The following is a 21242-nucleotide window of genomic DNA, read 5'->3' on the forward strand; positions in this document are numbered from 1 at the left end:
AGAAAAAGAAAGGAAAGAAAGAAAAAGAAAGAGAAAAAAGAAAAAAAGGAAAAGGAAAAGGGGAAAAAAGGAAAGAGAAAGAAAGAAAAAGAAAAAAGGAAAGAAAGAAAGAAAAAGGAAAGAGAAAAAGAAAAAAGAGGAAAGAAAGAAAGAAAAGCGGCAAGATACTGTAAAGACCAATGGAGGATCTCCTACTGCCCCCTCCTGGCCACTGGAAATTCTGACCAGCATGAACAATTGCAACCTTGAGGTTCTCCAACTTTTAAGATTCAATCTCCCAAACTCCCTCCAGGAAAGAAAAAAACCCCTCTTTATCCTAAGAAGTTTCTGGAAGATAACCGAAGCCATTTCTGGGGGGGGGGGGGGGGAAAGGCCATTTCCAACGTTCAGGTCAAGGACGCCAAAACAACCCGAGCTCCAAGCTGCTTTCCCCAGCAGGATGGAAATGGTTGGGTGCCAAATTCCGCTGGGGAAATGAAGTTTCCTGGATGGTAATCCTGTGCCAACCAGCAAAGTGGGGATGGCTTAAAACCAGGATTCTGCCTACTGAAGCTGAGAGGAAGCCAGCAAGAGGCTGCAAAAGATGACAATTTTAGCCCCAAATGTCTGTTGGCTGCTGAAGCAGTTGTTAAAGGATTTTGATCCCATTTTACAACCTTTCTTGTCCGCAAATGAACCACTGCAGTTAAGTTTGTGGCACGGTTGTTAAGTGAATCCCATTGACTTCGCTTGTCAGAAAGTCGCAAAAGGAGGTCACATGATGCCGGGACATTGTGACTGTCATAAATATGAATCAGAACAGAGGAAGGAGAGGAGAGGAGAGGACAGGAGAGGAGAGAAGGAAGGAAGGAAGGAAGGATGGATGGATCTCTCCTCGATTAGTTTCCATCCATTATTCTTTGTCTGGCCTTCAGGTGCTTTGGAGAATAGTTTGACTCCTTCTTCTTTGTGGCAAGCCCTAAGATATTGGAAGGAAGGAGAGAGGGAAGGAAGGGAGGAGAGAGGGGAGGGAGAAGGTAGGAGGGTGGGAAGGGGGGATAGAAGGGAGGGAGAAGGAAGGAAGCAAGAAGGACGGAAGGAAAGAGAGAAGGAAGGGAGAAGGAAAGGAGGTGGGAAGGAAGGAGGGAAGAGAGGGAGAAGAAAGGAAGCAAGGAGAGGAGGAGGGAAGGAAGGAAGAAGGAAAGGAAGTGGGAAGGAAGGAGAAAAGAGAGGGAGGGAGAAGGAAGGAAGCAAGGAGAGGAGGGAAGCAAGAAGAGAAGGAAGGATGGAAGAAAGAAAGAAAGAAAGCAGGTGGGAAGGAAGCAGAGAAGGGAAGGAGGGAGGAGAGAAGGAAGGAAAGAAAGGAGGGAAGGAAGGAAGGATCTCTCCTCGATCAGTTTCCATCCATTATTCTTTGTCTGGCCTTCAGATGCTTTAGAGAATAGTTTGACTCCTTCTTCTTTGTAGCAGCCCCTAAGATACTGGAAGGAAAGAGAGAGGGAAGGAAGGAAGGGAAGAAGAAGGAAGGAGGGTGGGAAGGAAGGATAGAAGGGAGGGAGGGAGAAGGAAGTAAGCAAGGAGGAGGGAAGGAAAGAGAGAAGAAGGAAAGGAGGTGGGAAGGAAGAAGGGAGGGAGGGAGAAGGAAGGAAAGAGGAGGGAGAGGAGGAAGGAGGTGGGAAGGAGAGAAGGGAGCAAGGGAGAAGATAGGAAGCAAGGAGAGGAGGAGGGAAGGAGAGAAGGAAGAAGGAAAGGAGGTGGGAAGGAGAGAGAGAAAGGCGGGAGGGTGGAGAGAAGGAAGGATCTCTCCTTGATCAGTTTCCCTCCACTTTCCTTGTCTGGCCTTCAGGTGCTTTGGAGAGGAGCTTGACTCCCTCTTCTTTGGGGCAGCCCCTCAAAGACTGGAATCCAGCTCTCGTGACACCCCTGGTCCTTCTTTTCTCCAGACAAAACCAAACCCAAATCCTGCGGCCGTTCTTCGTAGGTTTTGGCCTCCAGGCCTTTGAGCCTCTTAGTTGCTCTGCTCTCAACTTTTTCCAAAGTCTCAACACCCCTTTTTTGCAGTGGGGTGACCAAAATTGTTTGCAGTATTTCAGGTGTGGCCTTGCTAGGGTTTTTATTAAGCGGTACTAATCCTTTACGTCTGTTAATTATGGCTGCACGTTGAGGACTAGCTGCATTGGTGTGAGCAGATCAAAGCTTCGCACTGCCATGCCTTTAGGATGGCAAAATTCAAACTTTCTTCCCAGCAGAGAGAGAGAGGGAGAGAGAGAGAGAAAGAAAACACATGGCCGGCAAGCCACTCCCACCAGGTCACATGGCCAGCAAGCCACTCCCACAAAGGAGGCCACACCCAGAGTAGGTTCCAATTTTTTTTGAAACCCACTGTGTGTGTGTGTGTGTGTGTGTGAGAGAGAGAGAGAGGGGGGGGGAGGGAGGGAGGGAGGGAGGGAGGGAGGGAGAGAGAGAGAGAGAGAGAGAGAGAGAGAGAGAGACAGAGAGAGAGAGAGACAGAGAGAGAGAGAGAGAGAGAGAGAGAGAGAGAACGAGAACTTTACTTGTCGACTTTGAAGATTTGCGGACTTCAGCTTCCAGAATTCCCCAGCCAACATGGATGAATTCTGGGAATTGAAATCCAGAAGTCTTAAAAGTTGGTGAGGTTTCGGGACCTTTGTGGCTGGAGGGGGAAAAAAAAAGAGAGAAAAAAAGGAGACCACAGTGAAATTTTAATTAAAAAACAAATGTCCTTTAATGGTATTGATTAGCTATAAATTCATAATTAGTGCTTTAAGAATAAACTGATTAAATACATTGTTCTCAAAAAGCCATTATAGATTTGTCTTTTATGCATCTGAGATACGGGCAAGAGAAAAAACCCCATTAGACGTATTTCAATATATCAAAATGCTTCGACGTTGTTTACGACATTGGTCTTTTTACACAGTTAGCTGCAGCTTCCATAATTCAGCCACGGAAAATTTACCTGTAAAATAGGAGAGAGGAGAAAAAAAAAAACCCAACCCAGATCCAGATTAAATAAAAACCATAATAAAAAACCATAGTGGTTCGGTTGCTTTCCATAATATTAATAATAATAAAAAGATATCACTTATTCCTTTTGGCAGGCGGAGTCCAAGGCTCGCGTTTCAAAGTAAAGCATTTCAGAATCAGTGCATTGAAGTTTGTCAAAAAACAAAGTTTGTCAAAACACAAAAAAAACAAACCAACAATCCCAGTTAGAAGGTTGTTAAGCGTCTTCCGAGACAGGTTGCAATTTAGCTTAGAAGTGAAATCCGAATTAAAAACAGAAAGGAGGATATATTCCACCGGATTGGGGTGGGTGGGTGGTCTCCCTCGTCGCAAGAGCCAAAGCTGCAGAGGTGGAAATATTTCTCTGAACATCTGGCTGGGGCCTTGGAAAACATCAGGCAGAACGAAAGTGGAGCACCGGGGAAGATCCTTCTACTTCGTCTAAAACACATCATCATCATCGTTTCCCTTTAACTGCCCCATAATCCCTTGCAGGGTGGAGTCGGAGTGGTTACTGGCCAGACGCTCTTCCTGTTGCCAGTACGGAGTTTTGTTCAGCAGAGAGATATTCTCATTGTGCCCAAAGAGAGAGAGAGAAATATCTGCCTCTATGAGAAACAGGGGAATTCTGGGAGTTGAAGTCCATCCAGCTTCAAGTTGCCGAGGTTGAGAAATACTGAATTTAGGTCCGTCTAGGAGCTCCTTGGCATTTTTTTTTAATGGTCTGATGGCCACTTAGGAAACCAAGTCAGGTTTCCACCAAAACCAGGATATAAAATAGTCAAAATGTTCTTCATTTCCAACTGTAGCTTGGTATTCCTTGGAGCAGAATCCCAAACATTTGGAGGTAAGTACGGAGGGAGCACGGAGCGATAGAAGGGTTTTTGCAAGCAATTCAGGGAAACAATTTCTGCTTGTAAGCCGAGATGTTCCATCTTGGTTTAAGCATTGCAAGATACTTTTTTCCGATCCTCAATCGTTACACAGAGGTTGTTTCTGTCGATATTATTTGAATAAAGACCCACTGTTAGGAATTCAGGGAAGCAATGCTAGGTACAGAATGGATTCTTAAAAGGATTTGGAAGGAAGGAGCCGTGTTAACAAGGGCAGGGGAGGAAGAGAAGCTAAATCGTGGTTAGATTAACCATGGTTTATTGAACCAGCCACAATCGATTGGATTTTTCCCATCATCGAATCATACTGTATTATACCTTAGCGGGGGGATAACCTTTTCTGGACCGAGGGCCCAACGTGCCCGCATGAATGCATGAACCCCCCCACCCGAAAATCCAATGCATGCCCCCTGCACATGCCCCGCCTCCGCGTGACCAAACCCCCAAAATGCAATGCACGCGTGGCCTCCATGTATGCACCCTGCCCCCCGCGCATGCACCAATAGACCAGCGGGAGGCACACGCCTATGTGCAGCAGAGTTGAACTGGAGTGACGGCTCGCGTGCCCAGAAGCGCCACTGCGCACCGTCTCTGGCATGCGTGCCATAGGTTTGCCATCAGGGGTTTATACTTGGCGCTGTTTCAGCATACATTCATTCCATTTAAATTCTCCCCCACCACGTTTAAGGGCCTGGATTTTAGGAGGAAACTCTTTCTGAGGCCAGGTGTTAACATTGCACAATTCTGAACCAGAGCCTTAACCGCTGAATATTGTACAACCACAGCTTAAAGAAGAAGAAGAATAATAATAACAGTAGAGCAGCTCTAGAGAAGATTGATGGCTCTTTGGCCACGAAAGCAAAGAATTAGGCAGCTTGTCAAAGTTTGTCTAATTGTAGCTAATTGTCCCTGGAAGGCAGACCTGGCAAAATTCGAGCAAAACAAAGAAAAAACCAAGATTGGGTGAGTAAGAGGCCTGCTTGCTTTCAACATCCCACAGGACACGGCTAGGAAAATTCCCAGGAGGAAAAGTTGGAATTGAAGCAGCTCGAGGTGGTAGAGATTAAAAGAGCCGCAAATATCCTTTACACCCAGGGGTGAAATGCTACTGGGTTTGACCGCTTCGCTAGAACCGGTAGCAAAAAATGCTAAGGCTCGCCAGAACCGGTAGTAAAAGAAAGCTTTAAAAAGTGGGTGGTGTTGGGGGGAGGGAGAGGGTTCCCTGATACTCGGCTGTGCCACGCGATCGTCGGAACCTTTTCCCTCCACTTTTTAAAGCATTTTTTTAAACTACCTATTTGCTGGAATCACTAGTTAAAAAACGCTTTAAAAAGTGGGGAAAAAATGTTTCCAACAATGGCACGGATCATCTGTAAGCTAAATGATCATCGGACAATTTTTTTATTTCACTTTTTAAAGCGGTCGCTCGTCGGAACCAATTTTTTTCCCCACTTTTTCAAGTGTTTTATTTTTTTCCCCCCTGCTGGTTTCGGGCAAATAGGTAGGAGAAAAAAATGCTTTAAAAAGTGGGAGGTTGGCCACGCCCACCCGGTCACATGACCCCCACCACCAAGCCACGCCTGCAGAATGAAAGGAAGTGGGAAGGAAGGAGAAAAGAGAGGGAGGGAGAAGGAAGGAAGCAAGGAGAGGAGGGAAGCAAGAAGAGAAGGAAGGATGGAAGAAAGAAAGCAGGTGGGAAGGAAGAAGGGAGGGAGGGAGGAGAGAAGGAAAGAAAGGAGGGAAGGAAGGAAGGAAGGATCTCTCCTCGATCAGTTTCCATCCATTATTCTTTGTCTGGCCTTCAGATGCTTTGGAGAATAGTTTGACTCCTTCTTCTTTGTAGCAACCCCTAAGATATTGGAAGGAAAGAGAGAGGGAAGGAAGGGAGGAAGAAGGAAGGAGGGTGGGAAGGAAGGATAGAAGGGAGGGAGGGAGAAGGAAGCAAGCAAGGAGAGGAGGGAAGGAAAGAGAGAAGGAAGGAAGAAGGAAAGGAGGTGGGAAGGAAGAAGGGAGGGAGGGAAAAGGAAGGAAGCAAGGAGAGAAGGAGGGAAGGAAGGAGAGAAGGAAGGAGGAGGTGGGAAGGAGAGAAGGAAGAAGGAAAGGAGGTGGGAAGGAGAGAAGGGGGAGGGAGAAGGAAGCAAGCAAAGAGAGGAGGGAAGGAGAGAAGGAAGGAAGAAGGAAAGGAGGTGGGAAGGAAAGAGAGAAAGGCAAAAAAAGATTTAGATTTCACCACTGGGCCCAACCTTGGCAACTTTGAAAAACTTGGGGACTTCCAGAATTCCTCAGCAGGTGCGTTGAAGCCCACAAGCCTTCCAAGTTGCCAAGGCTGGAGACCCCTGCTTGAGACCCTTAAATAAGGCGCCTCTTCCTGGAGAACTGTCCCCCTTCAAGGAAAAAAATCCACCTGGGAGGAATTTGGAGCGTGTCTATTGGAAAAAAGGGCCCGAACTTTTTCCCAATAGTAGTTGTGGGTGCTCCCGTCACTGGAGGCTTTTAAGAAGAGACTGGACCGGAAGGGTTGAGGCCAGAGTTGGCCAACCTTTTCGGCACCCGGTGCACAAACCGGAAGGCGCTTGCAAGGCGCATGCATCTGTGCACGCACGCATCGCCCAGCTGGTCTTTGGGGTTTCCGGCACGCGAATGCCTGGCGGTCAGCTGGTCTTCAGGCACCTCGGAGTACCGGAAACCCGAAGATTGGCTGGCCGGTGCGCACATGCCTGTTTTTTGGGTGGTTCTGGTTGTTTTCCAGGCCTTTTTCAGGCCGTTTTTTGGTGTTTCAGTGTTTCAAGTGTTTTTCTCCCCATTTGGAACTGGCCCAAAAAAGGCCTGAAAATGACCCGGAAAACGGCTTGAAAATGGCCCCAAAAGGTCCAGAGAACAGACTGGTTTTTTCGCTGTTTTTCAAGCCTTTTTCAGGCCGGTTTTTTTGGGCAGGTCTTTTCAGTGTTTGAATGTTTCCAGTGTCTTTCTTCCTACTTGGAACTAGTCAAACTGGCCCAAAAATGGCCCGAAAAAGACCCAGAAAATGGCCTGAAAATGCCCCCCAAAAGACGCAGAAAACAGCCTGGGTTTTTTGGCTGTTTTTGGCCCGTTTTCTGGCACTCGGGCACCCGCGAACGGCAGCTGGGAAACCAGAAGAGCAGCTGGCGATGGTGCACATGTCCACAGAGAGGGCTATGCGTGCCACCTCTGGCACATGTGCCATAGGTTGCCCATCATACATGCAGGGTCTCCTGCCTGAGCAGGGGGTTGGGCTAGAAGACCAGAGCACCTGCAGAGCTTCCCATTGAGGAGGCTGCCTTAATCCACGGGCTTCATTAAAAGCAAGGATTCACAAAAGAAATGGGAAAACTGATGGGAAATATGTATGTATGTATGTATGTATGTTATATTTGTGCTGATAAATAAATAAATAAAGGGATACTAGCTCTCATCAGCTAGCCATACCCTTACTGGGATTCGAACCTGGGCAGTAAGGGTATGGCTAGCTGATGAGAGCTAAATAGCTTGAAATAGATCTATACTAGTCTCCCTTTATTTATTTATCAGCACAAATACAACACAAATGTAACAAAGGGAACAGTAAAAATATTGGGTTTCTGTCTGGATGGTCTGTTGTGACGAGCCGATTGACAGATAATGGAAGCTGTTAGCTTCCTCCCATAATTGGGGCATACCAGGGGTTGTGACACTAAATATATATATAGTTTCCCCTACTCCCTCTCCACTGCTGACGTTACCTAGTTGGGCCATGAAACGTCTGCAAGAAAACAGCCAAGCTCAGAGACCAACCCCTCAGCTCCTCCTCCTCCTCCATCTCTCCACAATCCTCTCTCTTCTAGCACTGATGAGGTTACCTAGTTGGGTCAGGAAACGCCTGCAAGAAAACCACCGAGTTCGAAGAGCACCAAGGACCCTCCCTCTACTTATTACAAGATGACAGTAACGAGGAAACAAATACCCAGTCTCTTAGAACAAGGATCTCCATCTTGGGCAACTTGAGGACTTCAACTCCCAGAATTCCGTCAGGAATGAGGGACTCTGGGAGTTGAAGTCCCCATCGTCTTAAAGTTGCCAAGGTTGGCAGATCTCTGACTTGGAACATAAGACAGATTGGAGATTGTTTGGTGATCCAGACATAAACCTTGGGTTCCGAGCACGGAGCGGACATCCCAGCAGTCAAATAAAAACCTCAGGAGTGGGGGAAAACAGCACAGCCATTGCTTGAGCCCAGGCATTGCCACCCTAGAGAAGGCCTTCAGAAACCCAAATATGGTGGTACGGCTTTAACAATGCAAGGAGGACGAGGAAAAACTCCCATCGAGGGGTTGGTAGATGTGAGGACGCTTGAACTGTTGGGATTGCTTCGTCGTTCCAGGAGCCAAGAAAGGAAGGAAGGAAAAAAATTTTTGTAGCGCCAAGAGCTTCCCACGGGGCAGTCGAAGGGCTCCGAACACGCTGCCTGGGACTTCTTCTTCGACCGGTCGCTTCTTAGGGCTTCTTCGGTGATTCTACTAAGAGAACGGGCCAAATCCCGAAGAGGAACTATTGAAAAGAAAGAAGAAAAATGGTTAGGCTGTTGGGTCAAGGAAGGAAAGCAAGAATGAATGAATGAATGGAGGGAGGGAAAGGGGAAGGAAGGGAGGGAGGGAGGGAGGGAAAGAAAAAGGGAAAGAGGAAGGAAGGGAGGGAGGGAAAGAAAGAAAGGGAGGGAGAGAGGAAGAGAGGGAAAGGAAAAGGGAAAGGAAGGGAGGGAAAGGGGAAGGAAGAAAGGGAGGGAGGGAGAGAGGGAAAGAAAAAGGGAAAGGGGAAGGAAGGAAGGGAGGGAGGGAGGGAAAGAAAGGGAGGGAGAGAGGAAGAGAGGGAAAGAAAAAGGGAAAGGAAAAGGAAGGGAGGGAAAGGGGAAGGAAGAAAGAAAGAGAGGGAGGAAAAGAGAAAGGGAGGGAAAGGGGAAGGGGAAGGAAGGGATGAAAGAAGAAGAACTAAGGGGAAAGGGGAGAGAGAAAGAAGAGAGTGAGTGAGAAAGGAAGGTATTTTAATTATTCTCATGTTTTCAGTGGCCTTAAATTCACCTAGAAAAGAAAGCAAAATAATAATAAAAAAAACCATAAAAGTTCAAAAGAGCAGATTTCATGAATAACTTTCAATCCCAGAATGCTTTGCAGGGAAGCCATTATACTTAAACAAGGATGGAACCGTTTCGAATTTGCAATCTATGGGAAGGAAGGAGCCCTGGTGGCGCAGTGGTTAGAATGCATATTGCAGGCTAACTCTGCCCACAGTCAGGTGTTCGATTCTGGTTGACTCAGCCTTCCAGCCTTCTGAGGTCGCTAAAACAAGGACCCAGATTGTTTGGGGTAATATGCTGACACTGTAAACCACTTAGGAAGGGAGGAAAGGAAGAAGGAAGGAAGGAAGGAAGGAAGGAAGGAAGGAAGGAAGGAAGGAAGGAAGGAAGGAAGGAAGGAAGGAAGGAAGGAAGGAAAGGAAGGAAGGAAGGAGGGAAGGAAGGAAAGAAGGAAGGAAGGAAGGGGGGAAAGGAAGGAAGGATGGAAAGAAAAGGAAGGAAAGGAAGGAGGGAAGGAAGGAAGCTTACCTCCTGAAGAAGCTCATCTGGTTATTAGTCATCTGCAGTTAATTACAGGTAGTCCTCAACTTACAACAGTTCATTTAGTGACCATTCAAAGTTACTACGGCACCGAAAAAAGTCTCCGTTTTTCACACTTAAGACCATTGATTGCATCATCCCTCTGGTGACATGATCAAAATTCAAATGTTTGGCAACTGATTCATATTTATGACGGTCGCAGTGTCCCGGGGTCACGTGATTCCCTTTTGCGACCTTCTGACGAACAAAGTCAGATTCATTTAACAACCAGGTTACGAACTTAACAACTGAGGCGAGGAGGTGAAATGGGGCAAAATTCACTCAACAACTGTCTTGCTTAGCAACAGAAATGTTGAAGTCAATTGTGGCCGTAAGTAGAGGACTACCTGGGCTTATCTCGAATGCCTTAGGCATGTTAGGTGTTTCCCCGAGGGAGGAGAAAGTAGTACAGGTTGACTTACGCCCACAATAGCCATCGCACAGAGACTCAGATGCTGCTTTGGTTTAGAGTCGGCCTCTTTCCCGCCAACCATCTGGGTCCTCCTTTTACCGACCTCAGGACAAAAGGCTGAATCAACCTTCAGGCGGTCAGGATTGAACTTCTGGCCCTGAATAGGGTTAGCCTGCAATATTGTATTCTAACCACTGTGCCATCAAGGCCCTTCCTTCCTTCTTCCCTTCCTTGTAGTCCCTTTTCCTTCCTTCCTTCCCTGTAATTCTTTTTCCTTCCTTCCTTCCTTATAGACCTTTTTCCTCCCTTCTTTCTTTCCTTGTAGTCCTTTTTCCTTCTTCCTTCCTTGTAGTTCTTTTTCCTTCCTTCCTTGTAGTCCTTTTTCCTTCCTTCCTTCCTTCCTTGTAGTCCTTTTTCCCTTTCTTTCTCTTTTCTTCCTTCCTTCCTTCCTTGTAGTCCCTTTTCCTTCCTTGTAGTCCTTTTCCCCTTCCTTCCTTCCTTCCTTATAGTCCTTTTTCCCTTTCTTTCTCTTCCTTCCTTGTAGTCCTTTCTCCTTCCTTCCTTCCTTCCTTCATTGTAGTTCTTTTCCCTTCATTCCTTCATTGTAGTCCTTTCTCCTTCCTTCCTTCCTTTCTTCATTATAGTTCTTTTCCCTTCCTTCCTTCCTTGTAGTCCTTTTCCCCTTTCTTTCTCTTCCTTCCTTGTAGTCCTTTCTCCTTCCCTCCTTCCCTCCTTCCTTCCTTCATTGTAGTCCTTTCTCCTTCCTTCCTTCCTTCATTGTAGTTCTTTTCCCTTTCTTTCTCTTTTCTTCCTTCCTTCCTTCCTTGTAGTCCCTTTTCCTTCCTTGTAGTCCTTTTCCCCTTCCTTCCTTCCTTCCTTATAGTCCTTTTTCCCTTTCTTTCTCTTCCTTCCTTGTAGTCCTTTCTCCTTCCTTCCTTCCTTCCTTCATTGTAGTTCTTTTCCCTTCATTCCTTCATTGTAGTCCTTTCTCCTTCCTTCCTTCCTTTCTTCATTATAGTTCTTTTCCCTTCCTTCCTTCCTTGTAGTCCTTTTCCCCTTTCTTTCTCTTCCTTCCTTGTAGTCCTTTCTCCTTCCCTCCTTCCCTCCTTCCTTCCTTCATTGTAGTCCTTTCTCCTTCCTTCCTTCCTTCATTGTAGTTCTTTTCCCTTTCTTTCTCTTTTCTTCCTTCCTTCCTTCCTTGTAGTCCCTTTTCCTTCCTTGTAGTCCTTTTCCCCTTCCTTCCTTCCTTCCTTATAGTCCTTTTTCCCTTTCTTCCTTCCTTCCTTATAGTCCTTTTTCCCTTTCTTTCTCTTCCTTCCTTGTAGTCCTTTCTCCTTCCCTCCTTCCTTCCTTCATTGTAGTTCTTTTCCCTTCATTCCTTCATTGTAGTCCTTTCTCCTTCCTTCCTTCCTTTCTTCATTATAGTTCTTTTCCCTTCCTTCCTTCCTTGTAGTCCTTTTCCCCTTTCTTTCTCTTCCTTCCTTGTAGTCCTTTCTCCTTCCCTCCTTCCCTCCTTCCTTCCTTCATTGTAGTCCTTTCTCCTTCCTTCCTTCCTTCATTGTAGTTCTTTTCCCTTTCTTTCTCTTTTCTTCCTTCCTTCCTTCCTTGTAGTCCCTTTTCCTTCCTTGTAGTCCTTTTCCCCTTCCTTCCTTCCTTCCTTATAGTCCTTTTTCCCTTTCTTTCTCTTCCTTCCTTGTAGTCCTTTCTCCTTCCTTCCTTCCTTCCTTCATTGTAGTTCTTTTCCCTTCATTCCTTCATTGTAGTCCTTTCTCCTTCCTTCCTTCCTTTCTTCATTATAGTTCTTTTCCCTTCCTTCCTTCCTTGTAGTCCTTTTCCCCTTTCTTTCTCTTCCTTCCTTGTAGTCCTTTCTCCTTCCCTCCTTCCCTCCTTCCTTCCTTCATTGTAGTCCTTTCTCCTTCCTTCCTTCCTTCATTGTAGTTCTTTTCCCTTTCTTTCTCTTTTCTTCCTTCCTTCCTTCCTTATAGTCCTTTTTCCCTTTCTTTCTCTTCCTTCCTTGTAGTCCTTTCTCCTTCCCTCCTTCCCTCCTTCCTTCCTTCATTGTAGTCCTTTCTCCTTCCTTCCTTCCTTCATTGTAGTTCTTTTCCCTTTCTTTCTCTTTTCTTCCTTCCTTCCTTCCTTGTAGTCCTTTTCCCCTTCCTTCCTTCCTTCCTTATAGTCCTTTTTCCCTTTCTTTCTCTTCCTTCCTTGTAGTCCTTTCTCCTTCCCTCCTTCCTTCCTTCATTGTAGTTCTTTTCCCTTCCTTCCTTCATTGTAGTCCTTTCTCCTTCCTTCCTTCCTTCCTTTCTTCATTGTAGTTCTTTTCCCTTCCTTCCTTCCTTGTAGTCCTTTTCCCCTTTCTTTCTCTTCCTTCCTTGTAGTCCTTTCTCCTTCCCTCCTTCCTTCCTTCATTGTAGTTCTTTTCCCTTCATTCCTTCATTGTAGTCCTTTCTCCTTCCTTCCTTCCTTTCTTCATTATAGTTCTTTTCCCTTCCTTCCTTCCTTGTAGTCCTTTTTCCCTTTCTTTCTCTTCCTTCCTTGTAGTCCTTTCTCCTTCCCTCCTTCCCTCCTTCCTTCCTTCATTGTAGTCCTTTCTCCTTCCTTCCTTCCTTCATTGTAGTTCTTTTCCCTTTCTTTCTCTTTTCTTCCTTCCTTCCTTCCTTGTAGTCCCTTTTCCTTCCTTGTAGTCCTTTTCCCCTTCCTTCCTTCCTTCCTTATAGTCCTTTTTCCCTTTCTTTCTCTTCCTTCCTTGTAGTCCTTTCTCCTTCCTTCCTTCCTTCATTGTAGTTCTTTTCCCTTTCTTTCTCTTTTCTTCCTTCCTTCCTTCCTTGTAGTCCCTTTTCCTTCCTTGTAGTCCTTTTCCCCTTCCTTCCTTCCTTCCTTATAGTCCTTTTCCCCTTTCTTTCTCTTCCTTCCTTGTAGTCCTTTCTCCTTCCCTCCTTCCCTCCTTCCTTCCTTCCTTGTAGTCCTTTCTCCTTCCTTCCTTCCTTCATTGTAGTTCTTTTCCCTTTCTTTCTCTTTTCTTCCTTCCTTCCTTCCTTGTAGTCCCTTTTCCTTCCTTGTAGTCCTTTTCCCCTTCCTTCCTTCCTTCCTTATAGTCCTTTTTCCCTTTCTTTCTCTTCCTTCCTTGTAGTCCTTTCTCCTTCCTTCCTTCCTTCCTTCATTGTAGTTCTTTTCCCTTCATTCCTTCATTGTAGTCCTTTCTCCTTCCTTCCTTCCTTCCTTCATTGTAGTTCTTTTCCCTTCATTCCTTCATTGTAGTCCTTTCTCCTTCCTTCCTTCCTTTCTTCATTATAGTTCTTTTCCCTTCCTTCCTTCCTTGTAGTCCTTTTCCCCTTTCTTTCTCTTCCTTCCTTGTAGTCCTTTCTCCTTCCCTCCTTCCCTCCTTCCTTCCTTCATTGTAGTCCTTTCTCCTTCCTTCCTTCCTTCATTGTAGTTCTTTTCCCTTTCTTTCTCTTTTCTTCCTTCCTTCCTTCCTTGTAGTCCCTTTTCCTTCCTTGTAGTCCTTTTCCCCTTCCTTCCTTCCTTCCTTATAGTCCTTTTTCCTTTCTTTCTCTTCCTTCCTTGTAGTCCTTTCTCCTTCCTTCCTTCCTTCCTTCATTGTAGTTCTTTTCCCTTCATTCCTTCATTGTAGTCCTTTCTCCTTCCTTCCTTCCTTTCTTCATTATAGTTCTTTTCCCTTCCTTCCTTCCTTGTAGTCCTTTTCCCCTTTCTTTCTCTTCCTTCCTTGTAGTCCTTTCTCCTTCCCTCCTTCCCTCCTTCCTTCCTTCATTGTAGTCCTTTCTCCTTCCTTCCTTCCTTCATTGTAGTTCTTTTCCCTTTCTTTCTCTTTTCTTCCTTCCTTCCTTCCTTGTAGTCCCTTTTCCTTCCTTGTAGTCCTTTTCCCCTTCCTTCCTTCCTTCCTTATAGTCCTTTTTCCCTTTCTTTCTCTTCCTTCCTTGTAGTCCTTTCTCCTTCCCTCCTTCCTTCCTTCATTGTAGTTCTTTTCCCTTCATTCCTTCATTGTAGTCCTTTCTCCTTCCTTCCTTCCTTTCTTCATTATAGTTCTTTTCCCTTCCTTCCTTCCTTGTAGTCCTTTTCCCCTTTCTTTCTCTTCCTTCCTTGTAGTCCTTTCTCCTTCCCTCCTTCCCTCCTTCCTTCCTTCATTGTAGTCCTTTCTCCTTCCTTCCTTCCTTCATTGTAGTTCTTTTCCCTTTCTTTCTCTTTTCTTCCTTCCTTCCTTCTTGTAGTCCCTTTTCCTTCCTTGTAGTCCTTTTCCCCTTCCTTCCTTCCTTCCTTATAGTCCTTTTTCCCTTTCTTCCTTCCTTCCTTATAGTCCTTTTTCCCTTTCTTTCTCTTCCTTCCTTGTAGTCCTTTCTCCTTCCTTCCTTCCTTCCTTCATTGTAGTTCTTTTCCCTTCATTCCTTCATTGTAGTCCTTTCTCCTTCCTTCCTTCCTTCCTTCATTGTAGTTCTTTTCCCTTCATTCCTTCATTGTAGTCCTTTCTCCTTCCTTCCTTCCTTTCTTCATTATAGTTCTTTTCCCTTCCTTCCTTCCTTGTAGTCCTTTTCCCCTTTCTTTCTCTTCCTTCCTTGTAGTCCTTTCTCCTTCCCTCCTTCCCTCCTTCCTTCCTTCATTGTAGTCCTTTCTCCTTCCTTCCTTCCTTCATTGTAGTTCTTTTCCCTTTCTTTCTCTTTTCTTCCTTCCTTCCTTCCTTGTAGTCCCTTTTCCTTCCTTGTAGTCCTTTTCCCCTTCCTTCCTTCCTTCCTTATAGTCCTTTTTCCCTTTCTTTCTCTTCCTTCCTTGTAGTCCTTTCTCCTTCCTTCCTTCCTTCCTTCATTGTAGTTCTTTTCCCTTCATTCCTTCATTGTAGTCCTTTCTCCTTCCTTCCTTCCTTTCTTCATTATAGTTCTTTTCCCTTCCTTCCTTCCTTGTAGTCCTTTTCCCCTTTCTTTCTCTTCCTTCCTTGTAGTCCTTTCTCCTTCCCTCCTTCCTCCTTCCTTCCTTCATTGTAGTCCTTTCTCCTTCCTTCCTTCCTTCATTGTAGTTCTTTTCCCTTTCTTTCTCTTTTCTTCCTTCCTTCCTTCCTTGTAGTCCCTTTTCCTTCCTTGTAGTCCTTTTCCCCTTCCTTCCTTCCTTCCTTATAGTCCTTTTTCCCTTTCTTTCTCTTCCTTCCTTGTAGTCCTTTCTCCTTCCCTCCTTCCTTCCTTCATTGTAGTTCTTTTCCCTTCATTCCTTCATTGTAGTCCTTTCTCCTTCCTTCCTTCCTTTCTTCATTATAGTTCTTTTCCCTTCCTTCCTTCCTTGTAGTCCTTTTCCCCTTTCTTTCTCTTCCTTCCTTGTAGTCCTTTCTCCTTCCCTCCTTCCCTCCTTCCTTCCTTCATTGTAGTCCTTTCTCCTTCCTTCCTTCCTTCATTGTAGTTCTTTTCCCTTTCTTTCTCTTTTCTTCCTTCCTTCCTTCCTTGTAGTCCCTTTTCCTTCCTTGTAGTCCTTTTCCCCTTCCTTCCTTCCTTCCTTATAGTCCTTTTTCCCTTTCTTCCTTCCTTCCTTATAGTCCTTTTTCCCTTTCTTTCTCTTCCTTCCTTGTAGTCCTTTCTCCTTCCTTCCTTCCTTCCTTCATTGTAGTTCTTTTCCCTTCATTCCTTCATTGTAGTCCTTTCTCCTTCCTTCCTTCCTTTCTTCATTATAGTTCTTTTCCCTTCCTTCCTTCCTTGTAGTCCTTTTCCCCTTTCTTTCTCTTCCTTCCTTGTAGTCCTTTCTCCTTCCCTCCTTCCCTCCTTCCTTCCTTCATTGTAGTCCTTTCTCCTTCCTTCCTTCCTTCATTGTAGTTCTTTTCCCTTTCTTTCTCTTTTCTTCCTTCCTTCCTTCCTTGTAGTCCCTTTTCCTTCCTTGTAGTCCTTTTCCCCTTCCTTCCTTCCTTCCTTATAGTCCTTTTTCCCTTTCTTTCTCTTCCTTCCTTGTAGTCCTTTCTCCTTCCCTCCTTCCTTCCTTCATTGTAGTTCTTTTCCCTTCATTCCTTCATTGTAGTCCTTTCTCCTTCCTTCCTTCCTTTCTTCATTATAGTTCTTTTCCCTTCCTTCCTTCCTTGTAGTCCTTTTCCCCTTTCTTTCTCTTCCTTCCTTGTAGTCCTTTCTCCTTCCCTCCTTCCCTCCTTCCTTCCTTCATTGTAGTCCTTTCTCCTTCCTTCCTTCCTTCATTGTAGTTCTTTTCCCTTTCTTTCTCTTTTCTTCCTTCCTTCCTTCCTTGTAGTCCCTTTTCCTTCCTTGTAGTCCTTTTCCCCTTCCTTCCTTCCTTCCTTATAGTCCTTTTTCCCTTTCTTTCTCTTCCTTCCTTGTAGTCCTTTCTCCTTCCCTCCTTCCTTCCTTCATTGTAGTTCTTTTCCCTTCATTCCTTCATTGTAGTCCTTTCTCCTTCCTTCCTTCCTTTCTTCATTATAGTTCTTTTCCCTTCCTTCCTTCCTTGTAGTCCTTTTCCCCTTTCTTTCTCTTCCTTCCTTGTAGTCCTTTCTCCTTCCCTCCTTCCCTCCTTCCTTCCTTCATTGTAGTCCTTTCTCCTTCCTTCCTTCCTTCATTGTAGTTCTTTTCCCTTTCTTTCTCTTTTCTTCCTTCCTTCCTTCCTTGTAGTCCCTTTTCCTTCCTTGTAGTCCTTTTCCCCTTCCTTCCTTCCTTCCTTATAGTCCTTTTCCCTTTCTTCCTTCCTTCCTTATAGTCCTTTTTCCCTTTCTTTCTCTTCCTTCCTTGTAGTCCTTTCTCCTTCCTTCCTTCCTTCCTTCATTGTAGTTCTTTTCCCTTCATTCCTTCATTGTAGTCCTTTCTCCTTCCTTCCTTCCTTCCTTCATTGTAGTTCTTTTCCCTTCATTCCTTCATTGTAGTCCTTTCTCCTTCCTTCCTTCCTTTCTTCATTATAGTTCTTTTCCCTTCCTTCCTTCCTTGTAGTCCTTTTCCCCTTTCTTTCTCTTCCTTCCTTGTAGTCCTTTCTCCTTCCCTCCTTCCCTCCTTCCTTCCTTCATTGTAGTCCTTTCTCCTTCCTTCCTTCCTTCATTGTAGTTCTTTTCCCTTTCTTTCTCTTTTCTTCCTTCCTTCCTTCCTTGTAGTCCCTTTTCCTTCCTTGTAGTCCTTTTCCCCTTCCTTCCTTCCTTCCTTATAGTCCTTTTTCCCTTTCTTTCTCTTCCTTCCTTGTAGTCCTTTCTCCTTCCTTCCTTCCTTCCTTCATTGTAGTTCTTTTCCCTTCATTCCTTCATTGTAGTCCTTTCTCCTTCCTTCCTTCCTTTCTTCATTATAGTTCTTTTCCCTTCCTTCCTTCCTTGTAGTCCTTTTCCCCTTTCTTTCTCTTCCTTCCTTGTAGTCCTTTCTCCTTCCCTCCTTCCCTCCTTCCTTCCTTCATTGTAGTCCTTTCTCCTTCCTTCCTTCCTTCATTGTAGTTCTTTTCCCTTTCTTTCTCTTTTCTTCCTTCCTTCCTTCCTTGTAGTCCCTTTTCCTTCCTTGTAGTCCTTTTCCCCTTCCTTCCTTCCTTCCTTATAGTCCTTTTTCCCTTTCTTTCTCTTCCTTCCTTGTAGTCCTTTCTCCTTCCCTCCTTCCTTCCTTCATTGTAGTTCTTTTCCCTTCATTCCTTCATTGTAGTCCTTTCTCCTTCCTTCCTTCCTTTCTTCATTATAGTTCTTTTCCCTTCCTTCCTTCCTTGTAGTCCTTTTCCCCTTTCTTTCTCTTCCTTCCTTGTAGTCCTTTCTCCTTCCCTCCTTCCCTCCTTCCTTCCTTCATTGTAGTCCTTTCTCCTTCCTTCCTTCCTTCATTGTAGTTCTTTTCCCTTTCTTTCTCTTTTCTTCCTTCCTTCCTTCCTTGTAGTCCCTTTTCCTTCCTTGTAGTCCTTTTCCCCTTCCTTCCTTCCTTCCTTATAGTCCTTTTTCCCTCTTCCTTCCTTCCTTATAGTCCTTTTTCCCTTTCTTTCTCTTCCTTCCTTGTAGTCCTTTCTCCTTCCTTCCTTCCTTCCTTCATTGTAGTTCTTTTCCCTTCATTCCTTCATTGTAGTCCTTTCTCCTTCCTTCCTTCCTTTCTTCATTATAGTTCTTTTCCCTTCCTTCCTTCCTTGTAGTCCTTTTCCCCTTTCTTTCTCTTCCTTCCTTGTAGTCCTTTCTCCTTCCCTCCTTCCCTCCTTCCTTCCTTCATTGTAGTCCTTTCTCCTTCCTTCCTTCCTTCATTGTAGTTCTTTTCCCTTTCTTTCTCTTTTCTTCCTTCCTTCCTTCCTTGTAGTCCCTTTTCCTTCCTTGTAGTCCTTTTCCCCTTCCTTCCTTCCTTCCTTATAGTCCTTTTTCCCTTTCTTTCTCTTCCTTCCTTGTAGTCCTTTCTCCTTCCCTCCTTCCTTCCTTCATTGTAGTTCTTTTCCCTTCATTCCTTCATTGTAGTCCTTTCTCCTTCCTTCCTTCCTTTCTTCATTATAGTTCTTTTCCCTTCCTTCCTTCCTTGTAGTCCTTTTCCCCTTTCTTTCTCTTCCTTCCTTGTAGTCCTTTCTCCTTCCCTCCTTCCCTCCTTCCTTCCTTCATTGTAGTCCTTTCTCCTTCCTTCCTTCCTTCATTGTAGTTCTTTTCCCTTTCTTTCTCTTTTCTTCCTTCCTTCCTTCCTTGTAGTCCCTTTTCCTTCCTTGTAGTCCTTTTCCCCTTCCTTCCTTCCTTCCTTATAGTCCTTTTTCCCTTTCTTTCTCTTCTTCCTTGTAGTCCTTTCTCCTTCCTTCCTTCCTTCCTTCATTGTAGTTCTTTTCCCTTCATTCCTTCATTGTAGTCCTTTCTCCTTCCTTCCTTCCTTTCTTCATTATAGTTCTTTTCCCTTCCTTCCTTCCTTGTAGTCCTTTTCCCCTTTCTTTCTCTTCCTTCCTTGTAGTCCTTTCTCCTTCCCTCCTTCCCTCCTTCCTTCCTTCATTGTAGTCCTTTCTCCTTCCTTCCTTCCTTCATTGTAGTTCTTTTCCCTTTCTTTCTCTTTTCTTCCTTCCTTCCTTCCTTGTAGTCCCTTTTCCTTCCTTGTAGTCCTTTTCCCCTTCCTTCCTTCCTTCCTTGTAGTCCTTTTCCCCTTTCTTTCTCTTCCTTCCTTGTAGTCCTTTCTCCTTCCCTCCTTCCCTCCTTCCTTCCTTCATTGTAGTCCTTTCTCCTTCCTTCCTTCCTTCATTGTAGTTCTTTTCCCTTTCTTTCTCTTTTCTTCCTTCCTTCCTTCCTTGTAGTCCCTTTTCCTTCCTTGTAGTCCTTTTCCCCTTTCTTCCTTCCTTCCTTATAGTCCTTTTTCCCTTTCTTTCTCTTCCTTCCTTGTAGTCCTTTCTCCTTCCCTCCTTCCTTCCTTCATTGTAGTTCTTTTCCCTTCATTCCTTCATTGTAGTCCTTTCTCCTTCCTTCCTTCCTTTCTTCATTATAGTTCTTTTCCCTTCCTTCCTTCCTTGTAGTCCTTTTCCCCTTTCTTCTCTTCCTTCCTTGTAGTCCTTTCTCCTTCCCTCCTTCCCTCCTTCCTTCCTTCATTGTAGTCCTTTCTCCTTCCTTCCTTCCTTCATTGTAGTTCTTTTCCCTTTCTTTCTCTTTTCTTCCTTCCTTCCTTCCTTATAGTCCTTTTTCCCTTTCTTTCTCTTCCTTCCTTGTAGTCCTTTCTCCTTCCCTCCTTCCCTCCTTCCTTCCTTCATTGTAGTCCTTTCTCCTTCCTTCCTTCCTTCATTGTAGTTCTTTTCCCTTTCTTTCTCTTTTCTTCCTTCCTTCCTTCCTTGTAGTCCTTTTCCCCTTCCTTCCTTCCTTCCTTATAGTCCTTTTTCCCTTTCTTTCTCTTCCTTCCTTGTAGTCCTTTCTCCTTCCCTCCTTCCTTCCTTCATTGTAGTTCTTTTCCCTTCCTTCCTTCATTGTAGTCCTTTCTCCTTCCTTCCTTCCTTCCTTTCTTCATTGTAGTTCTTTTCCCTTCCTTCCTTCCTTGTAGTCCTTTTCCCCTTTCTTCCTTCCTTCCTTATAGTCCTTTTTCCCTTTCTTTCTCTTCCTTCCTTGTAGTCCTTTCTCCTTCCCTCCTTCCCTCCTTCCTTCCTTCATTGTAGTCCTTTCTCCTTCCTTCCTTCCTTCATTGTAGTTCTTTCCCTTCCTTCCTTCATTGTAGTCCTTTCTCCTTCCTTCCTTCCTTTCTTCATTGTAGTTCTTTTCCCTTCCTTCCTTGTAGTCCTTCCTTCCTTCCTTCCTTCCTTCCTTCCTTCCTTCCTTCCTTCCTTCCTTCCTTCCTATAGCAATAGCAGTTAGACTTATATACCGCTTCCTAGGGCTTTCAGCCTTCTCTAAGCGGTTTACAGAGTCAGCATATTGCCCCCAACAACAATCCGGGTCCTCATTTTACCCACCTCGGAAGGATGGAAGGCTGAGTCAACCTTGAGCCGGTGAGATTAGAACCACCGAACTGCAGCTAACAGTCAGCTGAAGTGGCCTGCAGTGCTGCATTTAACCACTGCGCCACCTCGGTTCTTCCTTCCTTCCTTCCTTCTTTCTTTCCCTTTCCTCCCTTCTTTTCCTTCCTTCCTTCCAAGTGGTTTACAACGTCAGCCTCTTGCCCCTAACAATCTGGGTCTTTCATTTTACCGACCTCGGAAGGACAAAATGCTAAATTAACCTTCAGCCGGTCAGGAACCAACTGCTGGCAGTGGGCAGAATTAGCCTGCAATACCGCATTCTCACCACTACGCCAGCAGGGCTCAGTGAGCCCCAAATTTCCCGTTTCTAAGCCAGGCATTTCTTAAGTGAGTTTTGCCTCATTTTATGACCTTTCTTGCCACAGTTGTTAAGTGAATCCAGCTTCCCCATTGACTCTGCTTGTCAGGTGGTCGCAAAAAATGATCACATAATCCCAGGACACTGCAGCCGTCATAAATATAAGCCATTCGCCAAGTGCCTGAATTTGGATCACCTGACCAGAGGGATGCTGAAACGGTCGTTAAGTGTGAAAACCGGTCGTAAGTCACATTTTTCTGTGCCGTTGCAACTTTGAACGGTCCCTAAGCAGAATGTTGTTAAGTCGAAGACGGCCTGTATCGCAATTCAGTTACGTAGAACGCAGTAAAACGTTCCCAAAACAAAATGAGATTTAGCCAGATGCTGATGGTCCCAGAGGTGTTTTTTTCAAAAGGCAACTGGACTTTCTTGGGTTTTTATTCCCTTGAAGAAGTTTCGCTTCTCATCCGAGAAGCTTCTTCACTTCTGACTGAAGACCCAAAGAACCTTCTTGGATGAGAGGCGAAATGTCTTCAAGGAAAAAAAACCAAGGAAGTCCAGTTGTCTTTGGAAAAAACACCTTTGGGACAACAATGAACAGGT

General features: G+C 44.9%; 1 protein-coding gene across 1 annotated transcript in view; it reads right to left on the reverse strand.

The window, feature by feature from the left end:
• Positions 1-8100: 8100 nt before the first annotated feature.
• ACER3 (alkaline ceramidase 3) overlaps positions 8101-21242 on the reverse strand; it is a 56281-nt gene continuing 43139 nt past the window's right edge. Inside the window, exon 11 of the mRNA XM_087720976.1 lies at positions 8101-8444. Coding sequence (XP_087577102.1) covers positions 8391-8444 — 54 coding nt within the window. The 3' untranslated portion in view covers positions 8101-8390. The remainder of the gene's footprint in view (positions 8445-21242) is intronic.

Source organism: Thamnophis sirtalis, unplaced genomic scaffold, assembly GCF_051295495.1.
Source record: "Thamnophis sirtalis isolate CommonGarterSnake01/CBP01778 unplaced genomic scaffold, rThaSir2_p1.2 scaffold_8, whole genome shotgun sequence".
NCBI classification, from domain to species: domain Eukaryota; kingdom Metazoa; phylum Chordata; class Lepidosauria; order Squamata; family Natricidae; genus Thamnophis; species Thamnophis sirtalis.